This window comes from Mastigoproctus giganteus, chromosome 3 (assembly GCF_048544385.1).
Source record: "Mastigoproctus giganteus isolate SK-2022 chromosome 3, ASM4854438v1, whole genome shotgun sequence".
In the NCBI taxonomy this organism is placed as follows: domain Eukaryota; kingdom Metazoa; phylum Arthropoda; class Arachnida; order Uropygi; family Thelyphonidae; genus Mastigoproctus; species Mastigoproctus giganteus.
Window position 1 is genome coordinate 18,084,438 of NC_143577.1, and position 25,744 is coordinate 18,110,181.

At 33.6% G+C, this 25,744-nt stretch overlaps 1 protein-coding gene across 1 annotated transcript in view; it reads right to left on the reverse strand.

Annotated features, from left to right (window-relative positions):
• Window positions 1–10,138: 10,138 nt before the first annotated feature.
• Window positions 10,139–25,744, reverse strand: part of LOC150087761 (transforming growth factor beta receptor type 3-like) — a 371,467-nt gene continuing 355,861 nt past the window's right edge. Inside the window, exons 16-18 of the mRNA XM_090369867.1 lie at window positions 22,030–22,165; window positions 15,177–15,404; window positions 10,139–10,889 (exon numbers count right to left, since the gene is read on the reverse strand). Of these exons, the coding sequence (XP_090225993.1) occupies window positions 10,738–10,889; window positions 15,177–15,404; window positions 22,030–22,165 (516 nt within the window). The 3' untranslated portion in view covers window positions 10,139–10,737. The remainder of the gene's footprint in view (window positions 10,890–15,176; window positions 15,405–22,029; window positions 22,166–25,744) is intronic.

Below are 25,744 nucleotides of genomic sequence, written 5' to 3' on the forward strand. Positions count from 1 at the left end.
CTACTGATTGCAAGAGATTATTTGTTCATTTCAGTCTGATATGTTCCACACGAACATCCTGACAATTCGACTTCCTTTTGTAATTATCTCCAACTCACCCTCACCCTAATATTAGATGAATAATCATAATATGGAACATGTCTTTTGGCTGTACAAATGTGTATGCATTCAGATGGCAATTTTCTTGTTGTGCAGGCTGAAAAATCCAAATTAACTCATGGGGAAACTCTACTCCCTTCATCTGAGAATGGCTAACTACAGTCCTAATTGAAGAGGCTCAAAGAACTCCTTTAGTCACTGGTGGGAATTAATCCTAGACCTCTTCAAACAAGTGGCAATGATGATTAAGCTGCAATAGGGGACTGACTGTTGGAGTCTAGAGTCTAATAGATACTAATAAGTAAAAGTTCATTGATAGATAAGTAAAAGCAATGAACAAAGAAAGTTATTGTTGTTTTATGGTGCATCGGCACCTTGGGGCATATTATGCAGTATATTATATTGGTATAAGTGAGTGTTTGTGGGCCAAAAAACCCAGACTGGCTCAACGTGTAAGGCCTACTCTTTCCCTGAGATAGGCTAATCACAGCCCCATGAAGTCGTCCAGTCCCTGACTGGATTCAAATCTAGACCTTTCCAAACAAGTCTCAAGTGCCGAAACCACTATACATTCATAGAGAACAATAAGGGAAGAAATGCTGTATAATGGGTTCTCCCTATAATAGTCTCATGTTTTTTATTTTTTTGCAATTTTTCATGGCAAGTGATGGTGAAAATAAATTAGAAAAATAAGTAGGCCAAAAAATGAATATTGAAAAAATGAAACGAGAAATGGGATAAATTTTGTAAATCTTAAAAAAATGCAATTTTCAATTTAACAACAAAATGCTAAAAATTATATCTTGCACAGTGTTGTGTGTGTGGGGGAGGCTGTGTTTAATAGATGATGTGCAAGCAAATGAGTTTTTGAATGAAATAGAACATTGCAGAGCTAAACTAGACTTAGAATAAAGTCTAGTTTAGCTCTGCAATGCATGTCAGGTATTTTTAGATTAGTGCAGGGGTGAACCATGTCATGAGGCATTACAACACATTTATAAGTTAAGTGATTCTAAGACCAATTTACTTTTTGTGGGGATAAACAAAAAATCCACCTTTACCAGTGCAGGATTCAAACCTGAACATTTTCCAAAAGGATAATCAGTCACAAATTCACTAAGCATGCATGCATGCAAGCTTCTTGTTTAAAGTGCATTCAACATGCATAATATGGTCTTATTAACATTTATAACTTTAATGTATTATAGTACTAAACTGTTATGTCTTTAAATACAATTTAATACTAATATGAGTAAAGATTTGACTAGTTTCTGTAAGAAACCCATTAAAACAGCAAAAAACAGAATGAGTATTTTTATGAGAATAAAAACAAAGCTCTACTGAAGTGAAATGAAGTAAACTAGCATAAATGTTACAGCAACACAGCAAACAAACATTTCTTAACCTTTCACCATAATAACTCTGTAAGCAGAAAATAAAAGATGAAGAAATCATTAAAATAAAAATTATTCCATAAATATCAATTAAGAAACTTATGGAAAAAAGGAGTAAGGCTCTAACTGAAATGGCATGTAAGAGGATGATTTCTCAAGAGTAACTGCTCTGTTTTTTTCCCCTTGCTTAATATTGTTTCCTTTGACCAACATCCCAATTTTGGTGAAATATTCGTCCGTTCACTGTTCTCATCTAATTTAGAATGTTGCAACAGTTGCTTTTATAGTATTATAAAAGTTTGTGAATCTCTATTATGAATTTCTTCTGTGCTGTAAAATTAGATGGTATGATATGGCCACAGTCCTGGAATAATGGCCATATTATACTATGTAATTAAAATAAATACACTGCCAAGAAAAATGCACAGTCTAAACCACAGATTGACATTCATGACTAAAAAAATTATGATCCTTGAATGTCTGTTCACAAAAAAGTTCTTTATTCTTTCAGTTAATATGCATATTTAAAGCAATGGCTGAAAGATGGGAGAGGAATGAAGAGATACTGGAAAGATAACATTTTTGAGAATGCAATATTCAAAAGAAGAATTTATCATCAAATTATATATTTATAAAAACACTTGAAAGAAATGTGAACAGAAATTCTAAAAACCCATAAATCAAATGGCAATAAAGAAAAGTAACAAATTGACAAATGCAGTATTATTGAAATTGCATCTAAGTTTAAGAACATTTTTGGTATTGCTAATGCTATAGGCAGATTATTATCTCTCTATTTCTATCACATTAGTCATCCAGAGTTTATTGCTTGAACATACTAGATTTGTAATCAACTGTTTATCTCTGTGCTGCAAGTAGCATAATGCAAGGCATGGGCAAGGTAATAAGTTCTGGTTTAATGACAAGTTTGCATTCATTCACAACAGTTTTCTTTCTTTTTTGTTTTGGTTATGTTAACCAAAACCCAATATAAATTAAAAATGCTAAATTATACATTGCAATATAATGTTGTTCTCTGAAAGAACCTATGTTTGTGCAAATTTTCAATGGCTACAGAGGAACTTAAGTATCAGCTTAAGAAGATTTACAATATCGTGAATCACTGAAGTGAATTCAAAAAAAGTACAGACTTAGAACCAAAATTTAGAAATAAAAACTTACAATTCATTATATTACATAAGAAAAAACTGCTACTGTTTAAACTAGATCAGTTTTTACATTTCAGAGAGAGAGAGGAAAAAAGAAAAAAAAAAAAAAAAACAAGAGAGCGATAAAAACATTAAAACTATAGGTTACATATTATTAATAAACTACATATATTAATATTTTTGGTGACAAAAGGACCAAAATCAATAATATTCAAACCACAGGTAACTTTCAATCTCTATTTTTTCTTTTTTTCTATGGACTGCAAATTGTTGATGGTATAACAAAATTAATGGAAATAACTACAAAGTGGGGAAAAATGTGTCAATGCAAGTAACATGATTTGACAAGTCCTTAGCAACAATTATTAGACCTGCAATGGAAAAACAAACTTGCAAGTATAAAACTAACTAGTGCAACTAATTGGTCCACCTTTTTTCTTTGTACAAAGTGATACATATAGGAACAACTTAAACAATCCTATGCCATACAAAATGCTACAATACAAAGGATTAATAATAATAAAAAAAAATACATGGATACATATGTAAGTACATAAAGATGAGGAAGGAATACACTAAATGAAGTGTGACCAAGTCTCCCCTGATTAACTAGTGAGTCCAATATCTAAAATACCAACAGCATACTACATTTAGCTGAGCTGTTAGTATTATGGTGTGCGTAACATACACAGGAGACTTGGAGTATGTGACATGAAACATAACAAATCAGTCCAGCATTTACAAACTTCGAGATTTTGTAAATAAATGCTAATTTAATAAGCAATAGTACACTGAAGCTATCTCTTCTTCTTCTGGCCACTGAATAAATAACTTGTCTAAAGCCCTCAGTGTCTATCAGTTGTTAAATGAGGTATAATAGTGAATCAAATTTATTCATTTGTGAGAAATGGTAATGAAATTTATAGCAAAATTATGCATTTTTTTCTTTCTGAATGAAATTGGGTTCCATGCTAACTACACTAGTGACAAATGGCACTTGCTAACTATTTTATGGCATAGTAGTTGTGCTAACTACCTCATTTCTATACATGTTTTTTAAAGAAAATTGTTCCTTTTTGATTTTTCCACTGTTTCTACATTATCCTAAATAGGTAACATTAATCATTCCCATTAAAACATTTAATTATAAACAAAGGCTACAGAACTAGAGACTGAGTTTATCTGAATACTAACAAATAGCTTAGATTAATGAACTGTTCTTACCCCAAACAAGAAGTTTAATCTTTAGACCTAATGAAATTAAGTATTTTTTCATGTAGGTACACACAAACAACTTTAATTATTTTCTTAACCCCCCCCCCACATTATACTTTTATATCTAAAGAGCATCTTTTATTGGTTGTCAATATAATTCTACTCTTTTTTTTTTTTTTTTAGTTATTTTTTTAATAATACCAACTAGATGCTTTTAACTTTGTTAGTATACTATTTGATAATATTTATAGTTCACTATTTTGCTCTAAGTGATAAGCAAAAATATATAATCGACAAGCAGAAATAGTCAATAGACAATCATATTAATAAGTGCACTGGCAGTCAATAAAATTGCAATCAATATTTTTATTTGTTTATATAAAAATTATTTTCCTGCATGAACAGTTCACATGATTTAACATGACTTTCCCCGCCTCCCTAATATAGAGGTATAAACCTTAAGGGAAGAAATACTTTCTTTTTTACAGGCTACTCAAGTATTTCAAGTTCCTTCAAAATAATTAAAAAATTTATCATGCTATATTTTTATTTATGAAATAAAATTTGAACTACAGCAAGATACACAAAACATATACTCCATTAATGCAAGTTCAATACTTACAACAGTAATTAAATTAAAGTTATTTTACTCAGTTAAGACTAACTTACATATATATATAGTTACAACGAAGAACAAATTTGCAGTATTGTACACCCACATATACTATATATATATATATATATATATATATATACAGTGTATATATATATATATATATTAATAATACTACACTTGAAATATCCTGGATAAATAAGCTGATAACATTAAATATATATGTACGCTGTTTACCATGAAAATGAAAGCATTTAATCCATTATATTAAAATGCTTTCATACCATCCATAAAATCAAAATGAATTTATTAATTTTTATTGGGCTTTATCAAAATTTTTATTTACGAAATAAAAATTGAACTTAAATGATATGCGACAACTTTAAAGAATATACTACTTTTGATTATTTTTTAAGAAACTGGACAGTTTTATAAAATTGTATGAAGTAAAAGAAAATTTAAATCTTTTATCTTCTATAGGCCATGATAAAATTATATGTTGCTCATTAAAGTAAATGAATTAATGAAGAGATGCTTTTCGATCTATACAATTTATTTACAAGCCCTTTATTTGTACTGTATATATAATAACTAATAATTTTTTATTATCATTACTACAGAATATGGGTATTTTCTAAATATAGTTCATCTATTGTATTTTTTTTTTATCTGTTAAGATAAAAAGTTTCAGAATAACATGAAAGTTAGAGGCTGCTTATTACTAAGCATTTTTATTTTAATAAAAATAACTAATAATAATTATTATGAATATTACTTGCTATGCACCATCAACTACAAATAGAATCCATCTTGGATAGCAGTGGTTATCTAGCCTCATCTAGCATAAATATCTAGCAATACTGAAATACAATATATCTACTCTACAGTGGCATTATATACCACAAACATTTGTAAGTGGGAGAGGGAAATCTAACAATACTTACACATCTAACATGCTTGAAAGATAATTTTCTCAGCATATTGCCTACCATTAATGAAGTATATGCACACTTTTAGAAGAAATTCATGAAAGGTTATATGGAGAAAAACTCTTAAGTTTGTTTATTACCATAACATGATTAGATACACTGGAAACCGGTAATATTTTCTTTTAACTATAATTATTCTAATGTTTAGGAAAAAATGACATGTAGCAGTTCAAGGCCTAGCTGTTGCATACTAAACTAAATATTCAGGAAGATATCAAATCTTTACAGAATTCATGGGATTAGCAAAGCTCCTGCTGTTCAGTAAAGTCAATTGAATTAGAGCTTAACTTCTAAGAAATCAGCAGAGTGGACTTAGACTTCTATAATTTTTAATGAAGTCTATCCAATTAACAAATATGACATAGCTTAACTTATAAAGCTATCATTTACTTACCAAGTAAAGTCATGCAACACATAGTAGTCACTAAATGAAACCTGAATTTAAGGAATTTTCTTAATTTTTAGAGAATTAAATTTTTAAAAATTTCTTGAAATTTTTAAAATGATTTTCAAAAATTAAAGAAAAATTCTAATATTTTTGATAAGTAACAACTTAATCTTTGTTTAGTTAAGGTTTGCCTTTTAGGTCCATTGTTTTTTTTTTTAATGCATTATTGTTGGTTCATTGTTCAAATTATATTATGAAATGAAAGGATGAGACTATAGTTCAATGAAATATTAAAATTGGAATTAATAGGAATATCAATCTATAATAATACATTCAGCCTGTATATAAACATGGTTTGTGCCAGGGAACAAAATCTCCTTGTCAGATTACGATTTGTTGAATTACCGAGGAAATTAAAGGTGTGTATATTTTACCTCAGTTAAATTATTGTGGTTGATAAGAAACAATTAAATCTTTGTTTTGCTAAATCCATGGTTTTTAATGCATTATTGTTGATTCACATTATTCAAATTATAGTATGAAATGAAAACAATGAAACTATAGTTCAGTGAAATATTAATATCAGAATTAATAACGCTATCATCCTAGATGCATCAAAATTATTATAACAAAAACGCAGAGTAATGCTTATTTGCATTGCTCTTTGTTAAAGAGCTTTGTTGTGATTTGTTTCTACATATTCAAATATTGGACTCATAAACAACTTCAATTCAATTTGATTTGATTTATTGACTGAGTGAGTGAGCAAGATACAGAAAGGTCAACTTCTGTGTGTGAGGTTCTATTTGATTTATGATTTTTATTATTATGAGGGGTAATTGGAAAGTAATGCCATTTTTTTTTTAAATAAAATCTTTTTAATTAGATAGGTGATGCAAATTATTGAATTAGGTGACATATAATTCAAAATAAGTGGCATTTTCTCCATGGGAGGATTCAGTTTTGTATTTTAGTTTCATATGCTTTATAATGTGTATAATTAAAAATTTAGTTCATTTGCAATTCACAAATCATCATTTATTTGTCTGCAGTGGACAGATTTATCCATAGTCAACAATGCATGCATTGGAATTTCAAATTACATTACAAGGAACAATGCAAAAATTCATCTTGGAAGGCAATAAATTTATCACTATACTCTTCTAACCATGATTAAAGAGAATTTTCTACCATGAGGGATGATTTAAGAACACAAAATTAATGTTTTGGACTGCATCATTAGCAATCTCAAAATATTTGCAAAACACTTTTCCAGAGCATGTCAAGAAGGAGATACAATTAAATGAAAAATAAAAGTGAAAAGTGCTGGCATTTAGCTGAAGATCATGCTTAATTTAGATAATTAAGCATAATATTTATATCAATCCATTAAAAAGCCTTAAACACTTCTGAGTGGGGTATTTAAGCTTTTTTAATGGATGGATCTAAAGATCAATCTAATAAGATCCTTCCTCTTGTTTAGACTATACACATGAGGAGGCATAAATTCAAATTGAGGAAGGATGGTTGCAGAATAGACACATGTTGAAGTTTGCCTTCAGCCAGCAGGTGGTTGATTGTTGGCAAAAGCTTCCATCTGTTGTTGGAAGAGGGTGGCTTGAATAAATCCAAGGAAGAACTAGACAAATTCTTGTTCTTTGAAGGTATGCATGGATGAAGCGTATATGTTTTTTTTTTTTTTTTTTGGCTGATGCTTTTTAAGCTTGCTTTCTTGTATTACTAATACTAATTTCTTCCAACTTTTATAATTCAGAGAAATATAGTCCCTTTTATTTTATACAGTAGAACTTGAATAATTCAAAGCTGAAGACGTGGCAGATTTATTTTGGATTCCATTTTATTTATTCATTTTTTTTGTAAGAATGTGAAATGAGTATGGGATTTTTAATTTGACAAAATTTTGCAAATGTGTTCTCTAGTAGTAATATGATATTAGTAAAGAAAAAATTACCTTTTGTTATCTGTTATCTCCAACTTGCACTTTTTTTGTTTTATGCATAGTATTTATCTATAAACCTTGGAGCAGATCTTAATACACAATTAACTGAGTGTTTATATCATATACATTTTTCTTTGCCTGCCTCAATTATAGCATAGTTATTGATAATTAATCTTAAAATAACTATCATACATTTAAGCACTGCAAAGTTTTCACTCTATTGTTGATGGTGCTAATTAAAGATTAACAGTTTACTCTTGTTAATGAGTTTCTTAATGTGTCAGAAGGGTTTGTTTGTTTGTTTGTTATTTGGTTTTTAGGAGCATTAGCAACTAAGGCCATATTGCTCCGGGATATGCAGTGGTCATTCCTTGACCTTTCCGCATCCTCCGTATTTGGTGTCAGAAGGGATACAGGGTGCTGAATAGAAAAGAATAAATGAACAAACTGCAGAAATTTGTTTCATGTTATGCTTGATTATGAGCAGCAAATGTTTTAACTCTTGTTTTTAGTGTAAATTTAATAAAAACTAAATTCCTTTTGATTTTTATTCTTTCATATGCAGTGTAACAAATTCCCAATGTGAACAACCTTCCTGACTGACTGGCTTCGAATTTATCCAATGTCCCTTTATCCAACATTCAAACTTTGAATTAAAGTTAATTTTTATGATACAAATTAGGAAGTTCAGTGGGAAAATTTTTAAAATAATTTAAAAATTTTGAATTATCCAAGCTTTGCTATACTTATAAATCAAATAACTGATATCAATAATAATGCAATCAAAAAGCTTGAAGGGTATGGTTTGTAATGCTCAACAGTTATCATTAATTATGAAGCACAGTAACAAAAGGATACTCTAAATCTGAAGGTAAAGTATTTATAAAATGAGTAGTGTTATATTTAGTTTATAATTAAGTGGACTCACTAACTCTATTAGACGTGTCAAACATAAACAATACTGGAAGTACTTTTTTTTATGTTGCACATTTATATAATCATAGAAATTAAAAATTTAAGTGATTTAATAATACATGGATTAGGATATCTGCTCCCCTACCTACATTCACCAGACAAAAGTTTTTCATTAAAACATGATATAAAAAATATAACAAAAAATATAAACATTAAAAACTATACAGAACAATTTATTTCTGTATAGTTTTCTGTAGTTGATGAATATGGAAGAATTAAATAAATGTATTATAAATTAACTTCCCCTTAAGATATTCATAAAAACTACATGTATTCAATTTCCTAGGTTTGGTATTATGGCATTTTATTATTTCTTGCCTAAAAAGTTTTAATGGCAGGTCCCTTAATAAATTAAGCCTTACTGTTGCTTATTTTTAAATTAGCATAAGTTACTCTCCAATAGATCAGATAAAATGCTGCTATATATTAAAATAATCTTACTATATGTGTATATATATCTACATATTTATTTATATCAAGTATCTAATTTTTGTTCATCTACTTCGATTGCAAAATATATATAGTAAGTTATTTAAAAAAAGAAACTAAAAGGAAAGCAAAGAAAGGCACTATCATTTGGCAAAAAAAAGTAAAACTAAATAATTTAGGAGAGTATAAAGTCTATGGCACAATCTGAAAATTAGTCTAACATTAAAAATGAAACAACTACATAAAGAGAAAAATATACAAATATTCAAACTCCATACTTATAATTTTGTACTATATTTCATATTTTTCTAACATTACTACATCACTACTAATTGGAATATTAATTCCTTTAACTTTTAGGTAGAAAAGTGTAAAGTACAGTCATATTTTCTTAACAACACTCTGCAGCAACTTGAATGCTAGATATATTTTTCCTAAATTCTGCATTAGGAATAATAATTTGCATACAAAATAAGTTTTCATATAATGTAAATACAAATTTAAATATTGAAAAGACAGATTAATTAAATATAATAGAATGGAAGAAATTGCTAATTATCATGCATAATTCATTATTGCCAAGAAGTTGATTTAACTGATTCTAAATTAAGCTGATACACACATTTTGCAAAATTTTACTTATTTGTATCAAAATTCTATTTTATTTTTAATCTTTATTTTCTACCAGACAATACTATGTTATTGACAAGACATTTATCTGGCATTAACTGAATTGAGCAATAACTTTGATCTACTGACATACAGTTATGTATCTAGTTAGAACATTTAGCTAAATCTTCACAGATTATATACTGTTTTTTTTTTAGTGATTCTAGATATATATATTATTATAATATAAAATACGAAGTGCAACAAACCCACAACTTGACTGTAGTTTGACCTGATTTTGGCTTTAGTATAAAAGCCATCCTACAACCTCAACACTAAATTTAGAGAGAGAGAAAGTTTTTGGTGTTAATGGAGAGAGGAGAGATAATAAGAAGATGCTATGTTAAATATGATAGGAACACATAAATGACTACATTCAGAAACTGTGTACATTAGCCTCTAACAAATAGTACCTGAGAGAATTAGGCGTAACCAAGTTGCCTACATAACAATAACAAAAAATGAGGCTGATTAGCACATATTATTTACAATATGTAGTGGAATGGAGACTACTACCAATGAGCCAGTATACATGTATGCCTGCACACATGCACACACAAACACTCTCCCACTGGTGTATGTGTGTGTGTGTGTTTACACACACATCCTATAAAAATAAATCAACAAAAACAAAGGATATAGAGGTGAATTTAAGTCTTGTATTCCACTTTAGCAGTTCCTCATGATGCATGCCAGCATGCTGAAGTCATAAGTTAACAATCTTGCTGACATGCTGAGACTGATATGAATTGACAGTTTTTGTACTTGTGGCATTGGAGAAGAATGCTTAAGCTGTGGGTTGCATCGTGTGTCACATTAACAGTTACTTGATTTAAATCACGTGCAAACATGTACTGTCATAGGTGCTTGGGAGCTAGGTGTTGAGCTACCACTGTGTCCTGAGAGATCATAGCCTGAGTGATGATGATGATGGGGATGATGAGGATAAGAGATATTTCTCTGTTGGGCTCTTCCTTGCCTTATTGGGTCTGCAAAAAAATATTAAATAAGCGGAATATTTAGGGTATTTATTGAAACAATCTTATAACATTTAATAAAGTTAATACATTTTGGTGTCATCATCACTTACTGAATAAGTGTCCAATATGTGAGTAAGTACTTTTCACCCACTCTGAAAAAATTGTTTCTATAGAACAAATTTAACCTTCTTTCTACAGTTCTATATAATAGAAATTCTATTAACATGAAAATTTAAATTTCACATTAATACCAAAAATTCTAATAATGATCCTCAAATTTCTATGGGTCTATAGAAGCAGATGAAGGAAAGGTTTCTTTTTAATTGTTTAGGCAACTTAAAGAGAAGCATTGACTATTCAAACAGATCTATAGATATATTATTATTGGCTATTTTTGTGGTTCCTTTTATGCTTTGTGCATGAAACCAGTTACCATATTGCAACTTATAGAGCAGAATCTTATCATTTACAAGGGTTGCTTCCTAAAGATATAAGTGAACTGCAAATCCAGAAAGAGAGAAGTTAATCTGAGAAAAGTGAGATTAGATTCACCACTTGCAAGACTGTTCTGTATAAAACGAATTTTAATGCTGTATTAATATATTTTATATATAGGTGTAAAAAAAAAAAAAGTAAAAAAAAAGGTAAACTGCAGCCATTATCAATCCACTGCAGGATAGAAGCCTCTTTAACAATTCATGTTGAGGGAAATTTGACCATAATCTGCCATGCTGGTCCAGTGCAGATTGGCAGATCGACCATATTTAGCAGTCAGGGGTTTGAACCCCAGTCTACTCAAAAAGCATGTGCTACTGCACTCGCACTCCTGACCACTCAGATACAGAGATTTTATATATCGGCTAATTATGAATTTTGTCAAGAACAAGCCTAGATATAGGAACAAACATTAAAAACAAAAAAAACAAAGAGAGAAATCTAAAGGCTGTTTCATCATATAATTCAATAATGTTTACTCATTTTTAATATAATATAAAATTCCTTAAAAAAGTTGGATCATAATTATCTGGTTTTTATTTTAAAAACAAAATAAAAAAAATAAAAAAAAATACTAATAGCAGATAATATTTAGTTTGTTTTGGTAATTTACATGTTCATCATAAGTGACTTTCATTAATAGAATTCTTTAAGGCCTGCAGTGTGAAATTTAATATCAGATATAACAGAAAATAAGATTAAGCATTACAGATTAATAGGTGGGCTTACTAGGTAATAAAAAAAAATCACCCACAAAACTGATTTAGGTACTTTTAAACCAATGAACAGAGAGCTATGGCAACGTATATTAAATCATACATAACTGCTTTTTATAGCTTGTGCACATAACTACTTTTATAGCTTGAAGGTGCAATGATGAAAAGATGATTCATATGACATCATTATCAGACATGACATCATGTCTGATAGTGAAGGCACTGGAATGTTTTATCCAAACATGGTACATAACTTGTTTGGCATTTCTTAAATTGTGTTGCAAGGAGATAAGATGCATATTCCTTGATGTGAATAATTTGATTTTGATTTTGTCCTTTGTGTTGAAAAGTAAGTGAAGAGGGAAAAAATGTGTCACTTGATGAAGAAAGCCGAATAAGAAAACCAAGTTTTAATAACAGCTTAAGTTGACTCGTTTTTGAATTTGATGTAGCATTTTGAAGATCTTCAACACAAACAGCATCACTTATATATATGCAGAAAACAAAAATTAAAATTAAAGTGAAAAATTATCACCTTGACATCAAAGTATTAATGATGAAACAAAGCAGCGTTAAACCAAGACCTATGACCTATCTGGACAGAACTGACAAAGGTATCAGAGCAAAATCAGACAAAAAGAAAAAGCTATTGTATTGTTCCAAAGGACAGAATATTTTTATACCATGTATCTCTACCATTCCCAATGATTACCCTTTTGAATTCAAACATCTTAAATTTTCCATAATGTTTTTATTTGACCAAAAAATGACCAAAGCCAACTGCTAAAAGTTGAAATTGTCAATTTACATGTACTGCTTTTCACACGGTCACATTTATATAGTTTCACTAAGTGTCAAGTTTGTTAACATAGTCTATAGGTTTTTCAGAATTTTGGAAATTGAATAAAGATCATTAAGCAAATATCAGGTAGGCGAGTCTAATATAATAGGTGGCCTTTAATCCACACCTAAAGGTGATTTAATATACAGGGTGTCTCAAAAATATTGGTACAAACGTTTAGGGGAGGTAGGTAACATCTAAAGGAATGTGAATCGCATAGGAACCTGTAACCAGAAAAGTCACGGGAAAGTAGTAGCAGAGGCACAAGAAGCAGAAATGACACAAGACAGTAATTAGTGGCAAACATTTATTTGACATAATATTAACAATGGAGTACGAGATGGATGCATTTTATGACGTTACAACAGATGCTTGAAGGTTCCACCATGAGACACCATGCATGTATGTGTGACACCAACGCAGCATGGATTGGTGGACATGGTTGAACACACCTGGAGTTTCTTTGACAGTAGCAGCAGCGCAGACGAGTCTTGCCATGAGATCCATTTCCATCTCCACAGGCGATCCATACACGATAGATTTGAGGGCTCCCCACAGAAAGAAATCAAGGCTTGATAAATCAGGTGAGCATGGGGGCCAGGCAACGGGTCCACCATGGCCAATCCATCGACGCCCAAAACGCCTGTTCAAATGGTCACGAACACACCTTCCATAATGGGCAGGCGCCCCGTCATGTTGAAACCAAATGTTGTATCTCACATTTGCTGAAACATCGTCAAGTAACCCTGATAGAACTTGTTCAAGAAAGATCCGATATTTAGTGGAGTTCAAGCGGGATGGTAACAGGTATGGGTCGGTTAAGCAGTCACCGACTATACTTGCCCACACATTTATTGCGAAGCGATGTTGTGCTGCATAGGGGCGCACACCGTTAAGGTTGTCGTGGGCCCACACATGAGCATTGTGCCGATTGAATAAGCCTTCCCGAGTGAAATAAGCCTCATCCATGACCAAAACATAGGCTGGAAAATTCAAGTCTTGAACACTTTCTTGAAGAAACCACTGCGCAAAAGCCACACATGCAGGATGATCTTGGGAGAGTAGTAACCCTTTGGATATGAAAGGGGTGTAAGGAATCGTTGTGCCAGACACACTGTACACTGCAACGAGAGGCAACAGCACGTGTGCTGGTAGTAGGATTATTCTGGATGGCATTCAACACACTTTCTTCCATAGTGGGAGTTTGCGTGGAATGTGGTCTGCCTGCACTACTCCTGTTACCTCTAAATGACCCCATAATCGCACAAATTTTGATGCACACATGCAAACAAACGGTGGTCTGGTACATGTCTGTCTGGGAAGCGTTCTCCATAAATTCGTTGAGCGGCTCGTCCATTGCCCTCTGCTAATCCATACACTAGGTGCATGTCTGCCGGCTCACAGTTCGTATATCGATGCATGCTCTTCGTGCAGCGCCTACTGTTTGAATGAGTAAACCAGAAATTTTCCCTCTCGTGAACTGATGAACAGCGCCGTGTATCGACTTACCGTGACGTTTCCGGTTATGGGTTCCTATGCGATTCATATTCCTTTAGATGTTACCTACCTCCCCTAAACGTTTGTACCAATATTTTTGAGACACCCTGTATAATTCAAAGTGAATTGTATATTAAATTATATATATATATTGACCTACCTTATAAAAGCGGTAAGCAATCTGTTATAGAAAACAATAACGTAATGAGGTAATGGTAATAAAGTAAAGAGAAATAAATGAAAACAATAAAGTAATAAAAACAAAAGAAAAATAAAATAATTATACTGATAGTATAATTAATAATACATATAGGGTGCTCATAAAGTCCCTATCTCTTTTTGAGAAAAATGCTGCCTTTATTTGAACACAAAAATATAATATTCTTTTACATTTCAAAGAATGAATTAAAACTAATTTTACTTTTTTTTTTTGTTTTCACTTATTTTTAATTTTGAAAGAATTAAAAGTTTTTCAACAAAAATATTTCCATTTTATGACTATATACATATTTTGCGTATAGCTAGCTTTAAAATATTGTTCATTATAATATTCAAAAGAAAATTTCTTGACTTTCAGTGTATAGACATACGTAATGAAAAGCTGTTTAAATAAATTTTTCATTAATACATGTATTAGCAAATTAATATATTTGTAATATATTGATCTAATGAAAATGTTTTTATTTATGTGGTAAGAATCTCCATATTGATAAACAAAACCTCTATCGCCATTATGTCTGTGCTTACCTGTTCGGAGATGAATCAGCCAAAGAATAGCCATTAGAGCAGTGCCAATCACAAAGGAGGCAAAAGCTATCCCTACAACAGCTTCGGTAGACAAACCCAAAAGTATAATTTGTTGGGTAATTGTCTCTTTACTCTGATTACTGGTTTCACTGACTTTTGATATTCCACTTGTATCTGCAACATCCACAGGAGGCTGGTTCTCAGAGGAAGTACCAAAGAAAAATGGACCTACCAAAGAAGTAGCTGATTAAGTAATTAATTTATAGAAGATATTAATACAAAGCGATTATGAGAATGAAATATTTTCAGTATTTAATGTACCATTTACAAAGTATGTTTGTCCAAAATTGTGGCAACCATGGAAAGCAGGGAAGAGTGTGTCACTGCCGTATTTTGGAATTTGGAAAAACTTTGAAGTGCAACTTAATTGATAGTTATGTTACCTAATTTATAGCCTATTGTTATATAATATAGCAGTGTGCCTAAAGATACAAAGAAGCCAAATTTTTGGCTGCATGGCTGCATCCATGCTGCTGCTGAAACAAAGGTCAAATCAATTGTTTTCCTGAATTGTTTGCTTTTTTTACCTCCTGGTCTGCATCCCATTCAATGTTAAAACTCCACCATTCATTTTGCTCCCTCAGCATCTTTTACACTATAATTGCATCCGGGTCCACCTGAGACATCTACTTTTATAAACTCTTCAACCAATTCACATTCTCTTTTCATATGGATATCATTTGCTATTTTCACCAAATAAGTCGCCTATCTTTAGATCCTCTCTCAAAGCTCAGCTCTAAATGCAGTCTCACTACTGACTTGATAACAGAACAATAACCCTTTCCCTATTAGGTATGCTGCATACATCGCTGGCCATCTCCTTACAATGTAACCATCATGTCTGATTGTATCATAATACCAAAGTCTTTTCTCTCCTCATTTACAGCTTTCAGCTTGAAATATTTCTCCAGCTATCCATGAAACCTATCCAAATCATTCTAGAACTCAGCCTGACTTACATTATTAACCAACCTCTTGATCTTCATGTCATCTACAAATTTCAATATCAATATATGGGAAATGCCTTAAATCCCTCATTATTGTATATATATAAAATAAAGAACAATATATATATATACAGTGGGGCCTAATACAGCGAACACCCCATACGACAAACTTTTCGTACTACAAACCCAGGTTCGTGGGCCCGGGTTTTAAACTTTTCCCTTACTATTTTTCCCTATTTTCATGTCAAAAAAATACTAATTTTTTTAAATAATGATTTTTATTGCTTTTATGCTGGATAATATGGCATAAAAAAAATCGATGTTGTATATTCCTAGAATTATTATCCTGATCAGAACTGCAATATTCTTCAGTCATTATACATAATTAATTCTCCATAATTTCTTATCCATAATTAATTCTTGAAAACAAAACAGACAACCTCGTGCAGCACAGTGCTCAGGAAAGAACACCAGGCGACAACAATATGCAAGGTATCAGCAGGCGTCATCTGCTTGTCTCAGACAAAAATATTCCAAGAAATGCGCAGACAGGCAAATGGCCCCAAGAGCCATATTGCGATGACTGCATTACTTTACCGTGTGCCGATGGCTTCACTCGGGTGACCCTTCACTGCTTCTGATGGTTTCACTCGGGTAAGTATTGAAAGAACACAAATTCATACAAGACCACGAGATATCTCGGGATAATAATTTATGACATTAAAATGCTAACCCGAGTTAATTTGGGATAATCAGGGAAGTGGTTAATACAAACACAACAGACATTCTGTTTTATTCACCATGTCTTTCTTTTGTTTCAGGAAAGTTCCAAATTTGTTTTTTGAAAGTTTCTTTTGAAAAGAGTTTTAAAAAGATTTTGAAAAGATTCAAAAAATGGGTCCTAAGAAAAGTGTTAGTGTAAGTCAGCCCAAGAAAACACTCAAGAAAATCACTATTGAAACTAAGAAAGACATCATTGCCAAGCATGAAAAAGGAGCTAGGGTAGTTGATCTGGCAATTGAATATGGAGTCAACAAATCCACCATTGGAACCATCTTAAAGAACAAGGAGACCATCAAGAATTGAGGTCGCAAAGGGAGTAATTAAGTATTGAGGTTGCAAAGGGAGTAACCAGAAACCCCATCATTGAAGAAATGGAGAATTTGCTGCTACTGTGGATCCACCAAAGGCAAATAGCAGGAGATACCATCAGCAAAGAAGTCATCTGTCTGAAAGCCAAGCATATCTATGCTGACCTGAAGGAAAAAACTCCAGAGCCAAGCTCTGAAGAATCTGAATTTAAGGCAAGCATCTATTGAGAAGTTTAAGGGGAGGACTGGCATTCACAGTGTCATAAGGCATGGGGAGGCAGAAAGTGCTGATAAATTTGCCAAGAAATTTCAGAAGCTCATGAAAGATGAAGGATATCTACCACAAAAAAAAAAAAAAAAGTAAAGTACAGCCATTATCAACCCACTGCAGGGTGGAAGCCTCCTCAACAATTCATGCTGAGGGAAATGGACCATAATCTGCCACGCTGGTCCAGTGCGGGTTGGCAGATCGACCGTATTCAGCAATCAGGGGCTTGAACCCCGGTCTACTCAAAGAGCGTGTGCTACTGCACTCCCGCTCCTGCCCACTCGGCTACGGAGGCCTACCACAACAGGTCTTCAACTGTGATGAAACTGGGCTTTTCTGGAAAAAAATGCCCAGTAAAACCTACATCATGAAGGAAGAACAAGCTCTGCTAGGCCACAAGCCTATGAAGAACAGGCCGACCCTCCTCTTTGCTGCCAATGCTAGTGGAGATCTGAAGATCAAGCCTCTCTTGGTGTATCATTCTGAAACACCACGAGCATTTAAGAAGTACTAAATTGTCAAAGGTAAACTTGGAGTCTACTGTAAATCTAACCCAAAAGCTTGGGTTACTAACCTTCTTTTCAAGGACTGGGTGCTTGAAGTCTTTGCACCTACAATGAAGAAATAACTGGAGGAAAAGAACTTGCCACTGAAGGCTTTCCTCACCATAGATAATGCACCTGGCAATCCATTTAATTTAGAAGATGCCCTGGAATTGGAGTTCAGCTTCCTGAAGACTGTTTTCTTACCTACCAACACTACACCTCTAATTCAGCCAATGGACCAGAATGCCATAGCACACTTCAAGAAGCTCTACACCAAAGCACTTTTCACCAGGTTCTCTGAAGTTTGCCATGCTTCCAGCTTCATGACATTGAGGAAATTTTGTAAGGAAGAATTTAACATTGTGCACACCATTAGACTCATAGAAAAAGCTTGGTGTGAAGTGTCAGTCAGTAACCTGAACTCTGCCTGGAGAAACCTGTGGCCAGCCTGTGTTCAAGGAGAAGAATCTGATAATGGAGCCCAAGTCATGGAGGAAATTTTGGCAGCAGCTAAGGACCTGGACTTGGAAGTGGAAGAAGAAGATGTGGAGGAGTTAATAGAGGAGCATGAAGTGCAGCTGACCATGGAAGAACTGAAGGAGCTGCATAAACATCAGATTGGGGAAACAGAAAAAAAATGTTTCCTCAGAGGAGGAGAAAGAGGAAAACATCACCAAAGGTCCAATGCCTTCAGCTACTATCAAGGAGATTCTTCAGGATTGGAAGAAGCTTCAGAACAGGGTGTTGGAGTGGCACTCCAACACAGAGTGGGGGACCTCTACAATGACATGGCACTTCACTACTTCAGGAGCCTCCTTAAAAAGAGAGAAAAGCAATCAACACTGGATAGATTCTTCAATGCTAAAAAGCAGAAGAACTTGAAGAAACTGAAGCTTCTGAACATGAAGAACCTGTAACCATGAAGAAGAATAAATAGTGTATGTAAATGGTGGCCTTTTTTTTGTGGAGGGTCTGGTACCAATTAATTTATTTCCCATAGGATACTATGGAAAATCGCGTTTCGTACCACGAACCGGTTCATGGTACGAGGCCCCACTGTGTATATATGTATATATATATATATATATATATCTCAATTAATACATTTTTTTGGAAATTTATTTGATCATAATTTATCTAGAACTTTCATTGTTTTTTTTATAAAAAAAAATATATATCAGTGCATTTTTTTGCATCATTTGATATTTTTCGCCTCAGCACAACTGTGCCCCCACTTGGTCATACTACAAGTTTATGGCATCAATAAAAGTTAACAAGGTGGAGAAGAAGTGATGTGGAATCAAATTTTATGAAAGAAAAGTGAGAAGTTGATGGTATTCACTGAAGACTTGTAGTACAGCTTAAAAGAATGATGCATTTTTAAAATCATATTTTTGAGTAATGAATGTACACTACTCAGATTAATGAGTAGTGAGTCATAATGCATTCAAAGACAGTTAAGAGAGACAGTGAGTAATCTTTCTATACGGCATGGCCACAAAAACAGTAGTCAACCACATGACCATTAACAAAGTTTAGATTCTGGATCAGAAGCTTAATCTGGTATAAATAGACACTCCTGCCTTTAGTAACCATAACAGCTAAGAGTGTTTGAAATAAATAGTTAAAGGAAAGTAAAAAGTATATGAATGAAGATTATAACATGTGTACTCAGATTATCTGGGAGTGCAATTTCCTCTATGTGCTAATGACAGTCTTGGATATTGTGTTATACTGATCAGGAAATGGCTGTGTTTTAAAACTATATTTTGCCCATTAAGGTTAACTGAAAAAATTACATCTTATATACATATTTTAGTCATTATAGTTACAAATAATTGGCTGATATATGGGGAATGGTATCTCTTTAGGATGCCACACTATTATATATTGAGACAGTTCATATATACAATCAATAGTATTTCGATAGTTGCCTGTACATTTACCCCTATACTGGATTACATATAAAAACTCAAATTTAAATTTACTTGGTCCTATGTACAGACAACTTAGCATCTATATTATATTAACACTAATTTTAAAATTTGGTATAGAATATTAATTTTAAAATACTAAAAGTATTCTAAGGTGGCCCCATAGATGACAACAATATTAGAAAGCATCTGATATATATATCAATAATATTAAAAAACTGTCTTTGATTAGAGGGGTTAAGGTGGTATCACTTGAAAGACAATGCTTCAGCTTGGTCTTTCAAGTGATATCACCCTATGTTCGCCTCGCTCAAATGGTGTCTGTGGAAGAGGACCAACATTTCCACAAAGACTAAAATCCGACTCTTCCGGACTTTGATCCTGCCCATTCTTCTTTACGGATCGGAAACATGGATTTGTCTCAAGTTAGATTTGAACAAACTTGAGGTATTCCAAATGCGATGCCTGCGGCAGATCTTTATTTTTTATTTATTTATTTATTATTAGAAATATGGTACAAGGAAGCCCGAGGCTTATGCTGCACCAACCAACCAAAAAATATATATATATCAATATATATATATATATATTTTTTTTTATCCAGGGTCCTGGACAAACCCAGGATCCAGCTCAGAACCCTGGGTTTGCCAAGCCTATACTCACCAGATGTGAACCCCTGGGGTTTGACTTTTATCCACTTATAAAGAATTAGCTACTGAAAATTGAGTGCCAGTATATATATATATATATATATGACATAGAAAGTTGAAAAGTTTCTAGCCTCTCACAGAAGCTGGAAAGCTATGAAAAACCATTTATTTTTCAAATCCCCCCCCCCTTAGGTCAACATCTTTTCTGGCACAATCCAATAGCTTTTGTAAACCTCTCAACTAAAATTCAGAAGATTTTTAATCAAAAAACCAGTTGCTGACTGCATCCATCACAGCACTGTCACTATTGAATTTCTGTCCTTTCAAGTCCTTTTTGAGGTTTGAAAACATAGAACAGTCCAATGGAGCCAAATCAAGTGAATAGGGTGTATGCTGTGATAGCTCAAACTCACAGTCAGGCAGTGTTGCCCAAGTCACAAATGTGTGTGCCAGTGCACTGTCCTGATGCAAAATGAATTCCAGTGTTCCCCCCAGGGCCTATCGAATGGGCACACCGCTTGGTGAATTTAACTGACTGCTGGGGCAAAATTTAAGCAATTCTCACTAATGGTACTGCTCACTGATCTTGGGCATCTCTCTTCGCGACCGCATCACTAATGATACCATCCGCGCCAGATGCCAACAGCAACCAACCATTGCCGACCAAATCCAGAAGCGAAGGCTTAGATGGTTTGGCCACGTATGTAGAATGGGCATGAACAGAATACCATCCAGACTCCTTTGGAGACAACGACCCACCCAATGGAGCATCCAACGGACCGCGCCTAAGAAAACGTGGGCCAAGCAAGTGGAAAATGACTTGAAGAGCCGACGTCTCGACCTTAACCAGGCCAGGACTGATGCCATTGATCATAAGGTATGGAAGAACATCACAGAGCAAGTCCGAAACCCTGCGGCACCTACAGCAGCATACTGGTTGCGTGGCCAACCGCCTCCCCCAGCTGCCAGCTAAGGACCAAAGAAGAAGAAGAAGATATCACCCTAACTTTGAAAATGGCTTTGAAAACCTTATTTATGCTACAATTGTGAAAATTAGACTTTGAGAAGAAAATGTTTATCTCTTCCTTTTTTCTTCATAGAAGTAATGGCTTATTGATAAATTTTTGAATTCTAATAGTGCAAAATGAGTAAGCTATTCCTAGAAAACCATTATTACTCATTTAATAACCCAGGTTACCTGTTTTCTAGTATACATTTTTCAAAAAGGTTTTTCCCAACATGGAAATATACATGTATATAATAAAAGGAAACCAAACTATGTATTTGTTCTATTATAGTTTTTTACATTTACTATTCGTAACATTTCTGCAAATATATATGTAAAAACACACACATACCTTTGCTTTTGTCTAAGCGAGATTTTGGCACAACATGTAATGGTCCACGGACCTGTAGGTTAACATGTTTTCCAGGGGAGCGATCCAAAAATGGTTTCAAACTATAATTTACACAGTATTCATCTGGTTTCATGCACTAGAGATTCAAGATATAAAAAAATATTTTATTTAATACTTTTTTCACTAACTAGCAATTCTGAAAAATATAGGATGAATACAAGGTGTCAGAAATATTTGAGAGTTTTTAAAGTTAAATAAATTTTCAAAGCAAATTTACAAAATTTACTTACATATAAATGCATTCCCATTTTTAAGGAGTACCTTGAGCATTACTGTTTATTCACATCCTGGGTACTCAAAAAATCAGATGAGTAGGTAGGCCAACTGATGTCTTTGAAGTGAGTAATCAATCTGAATGGAAAAGTTATCCAGAGTTGCCATACATATCCACGCTGTGTGCATTGGCACCACCTTGTTAAAACTACCGATCATTAACAATGGTTTGAGCAAGCTCAATGCTGATGGGATTCTTCCGCTTGCTTAGATTAGAACCTGAGGGGGCATAGATTCAAACTGAGGAAAGACAGTTGTAGAATAGATGTGCGGAAGTTTGCCTTTAGCCAGCGGGTAGTTGATTGCTGGAACAGACTTCCATCTGTTGTTGTGGAAGTTGTTAGCTTTAATAAATTTTACGGCTGAACTAGACAAATATTTGGGGTGACCAGATGGGAGAAATGGGAAGGGGTTTTTTTGGCTAATGCTGTGTATAAGTTGCTCTCTTGCACCATATGCCTCAACTAATGTTAATCCTAATGATATTTGGAAAGATTGTTTTGAAGAAAGGTGTTCAGCATGATCTTGTAACACTCAGACGTAACAGTCACAGAATACTCCTTTCTATCCTCAAAAATTTATGCCAACAGTGCCAGTAAACAGCTAATAGTGCCACACTGTCACCTTCAAACTATCTTTGGGGCAACCTGATAGCAAAAAATCCTATTGACTCACATAAAGAGACAGATGAAGCTAAGAGGTGGAAGGAGGCATCTTCTGACACCAGCAATGCATTCACATTATGCCTGGTTTGTCTTGCAGCCAAGAATTCATAACAAAATCATGACTAATCTTGTCTGTTCACTAAGCTCTTGGACAACTTCAATTTTAAATGTATGGCAGTGTAGATTAAAGACAAAATTTGGCAAACACTCATCTGTTTCAAACCAAGCATAAGAGCATACTGGTGAGCAAACCTGTACAGACTTCACAAGATGGCATTCCTTATTATAGTCACATTGTTAGGTGCACAAACCAAAAGTGGCTGCCCTGGTTGTTTCAAATCTAGTATGATCATTCTTCATGTTGTTTTGACATTCACAAAAGTACACAACTTTAATTAAGTGCACTGCATTTTTGAAACTGATATAAGAAACCACAATGAATAGCTGTTAAGTGACTGTGAATGCAGAGTGTTATATTGGTCAGCAGACAGTAAAACACTCTGCATTAATCCTGCTATTATGGTAGGTTTGTATAGCAGAGGGTTGTGTATTTATGCTACATAAACTGTCAGGATTTTCTGCACACCCTGTTTTTATAAAGGTTGGGTGTAATTATTATCTTGTATTTCTAACATTTTAAATATTTTGCATATGTTTTAAACAGATTTCTTGACAATTTTTAAAAAAATTAGTACATCACTAATATTTATACTAGATAAACTTTCTGGCCAACGAGTAAGGTTTTATGGAAATCTGCACATAATGACTGGACTAAGTTTTACCAGTAGACTATATTTTATTAATATTTGTACACAGATATACTGCATTAGGTTTTCAGTGGCAATGCAGTAAATGATTGTAAGACATTATTATGGAAATCCCTAACTGAACTTTAATTTAAATTACAAAATAAAGATAAATACAGATCAGAGTCTAGTTGTAGTTGTGAAATAATTTATGTGGACATGGATAAACACTCAAATATATTCAGCCCATACATTGGCATAAAAAATGAACAGGTTATTGCTAGTTGTTGTGCTGATATATCAGCTGTGAGTAAACTCTTCTGGACACAATAAAACAGATACAATAAACTTGTAAACTCCTCTAGCAGAGCATTCCCTGTATTGGCCTCCCGGATTAATAATCAGGCCGTTCAAAATCTACAACAAGAGTACAAATAATTTGGAGAAGAATGATAGTTAGCAATCACGGTGCACAAACAACTCTTGTTCTTTTCTTTTCCAGGCCTCTGCTGATCCTGTATATATAGGGAGAGCTGATGTTGCCTGTCAGCAATCTCTTCACATATATTATCAGAACTGTAGGAGCTTAGTGAATAAAATTGACAAATTTAGAATCTCGCTCTGCTCTCTGGAGTTTGATATATATATCTTCACAGAAACATGGCTACACGATGGGATTCTGGATTCGGAAGTGGCAGCAGTGGGCTATACTGTCCTAAGAAGAGACAGGGGATATAGGGGAGGTGGTGTCGCGATTATTATCTCAAACCAATTTGCAGTTACAATGCACAGGACTATCCAAAACATTGAAGGAATCTTTTGTCAGCTGAAGGTTCATAATAAAACTGTTCTCATTGCAGCTATCTACCTTCCGCCTCCGGTCGATCTTCTTCTTATGGAGAGGCTGTCGCAAGCACTCTGTGAGTTTGAAACGTTTTTTCACCAGTCGGACGAGGTGTACTTGTTTGGAGACTTCAATACTCAACACTCTCCACTAGGCATCGAGAAGTCAACCACTACAACTAAGCTGCTATATGACATCACGTCAGAACTGGGCCTCAAGCAGTATAACAATACTTGTACTAGAGGCAAGGCGATGCTGGATCTCATTTTTGCATCCAAGCAGATCCGTATTTTAGAAGCAGTTTCATTTCTGCCGTCTGATCACAAGGCTTTAAGATGTCAAATAAACATATCACAGAAGAATAGATGCACAACTCCTGTTCCAGCCAAGCTGAACTTTAGGAGAGCAGACTGGCAACTATTAGGGCGTGAGCTCGATTGCATTGATTGGTTCTCCTTCCCACGGATTAATGATCTTGACGCAGTCACCGATCATCTTATTAGCACAATCTCCTCTATCATTCAAGAGTTCATACCTCTCAGTAAAAATTACAGGAATAGATTCCCTCATTGGATCACGACAGACATAATTGCGATTATACGAGCCAAAGAACAGTGCAGAAAACTCTTTAGGACGACACATGATGAATCATATATGGCACTGTTCAAGGAACACAGAAGTAACGTTAAAAAGATGATCAGAAATCAGTACGCTCGTTATATGCAATCAATTCAACACAGTTTCACAGTAAATGGAGACCTAAAGCTGTTCTGGAACATGCTAAAGAATTCTAATAACTGCTCAACAGGAACAAAGATCATTGATTCCGATGGCAAGCCTATAACCTGTGACAAAACGAAAGCAGATCTTTTTGCGACCTTTTTCTCCTCCTTTTCAGAGAAAACAGCAGCTACTGCTGCTTCAGCTTATCAATTTCAAGTCACTAAGGATGATACACTGAATAATCTCTCGGTGGACACAGACGATATCATTCAAGCGCTTCGGAAACTAACAAAAGATTTTTCTGCAGGCCCAGATAAGATTCCACTTATCTTGTGGAAGAAATGCTTTCCACAACTTAAATATATAATATTGCATATATTCAATCTTTCCGTTAAGTCTGGTAT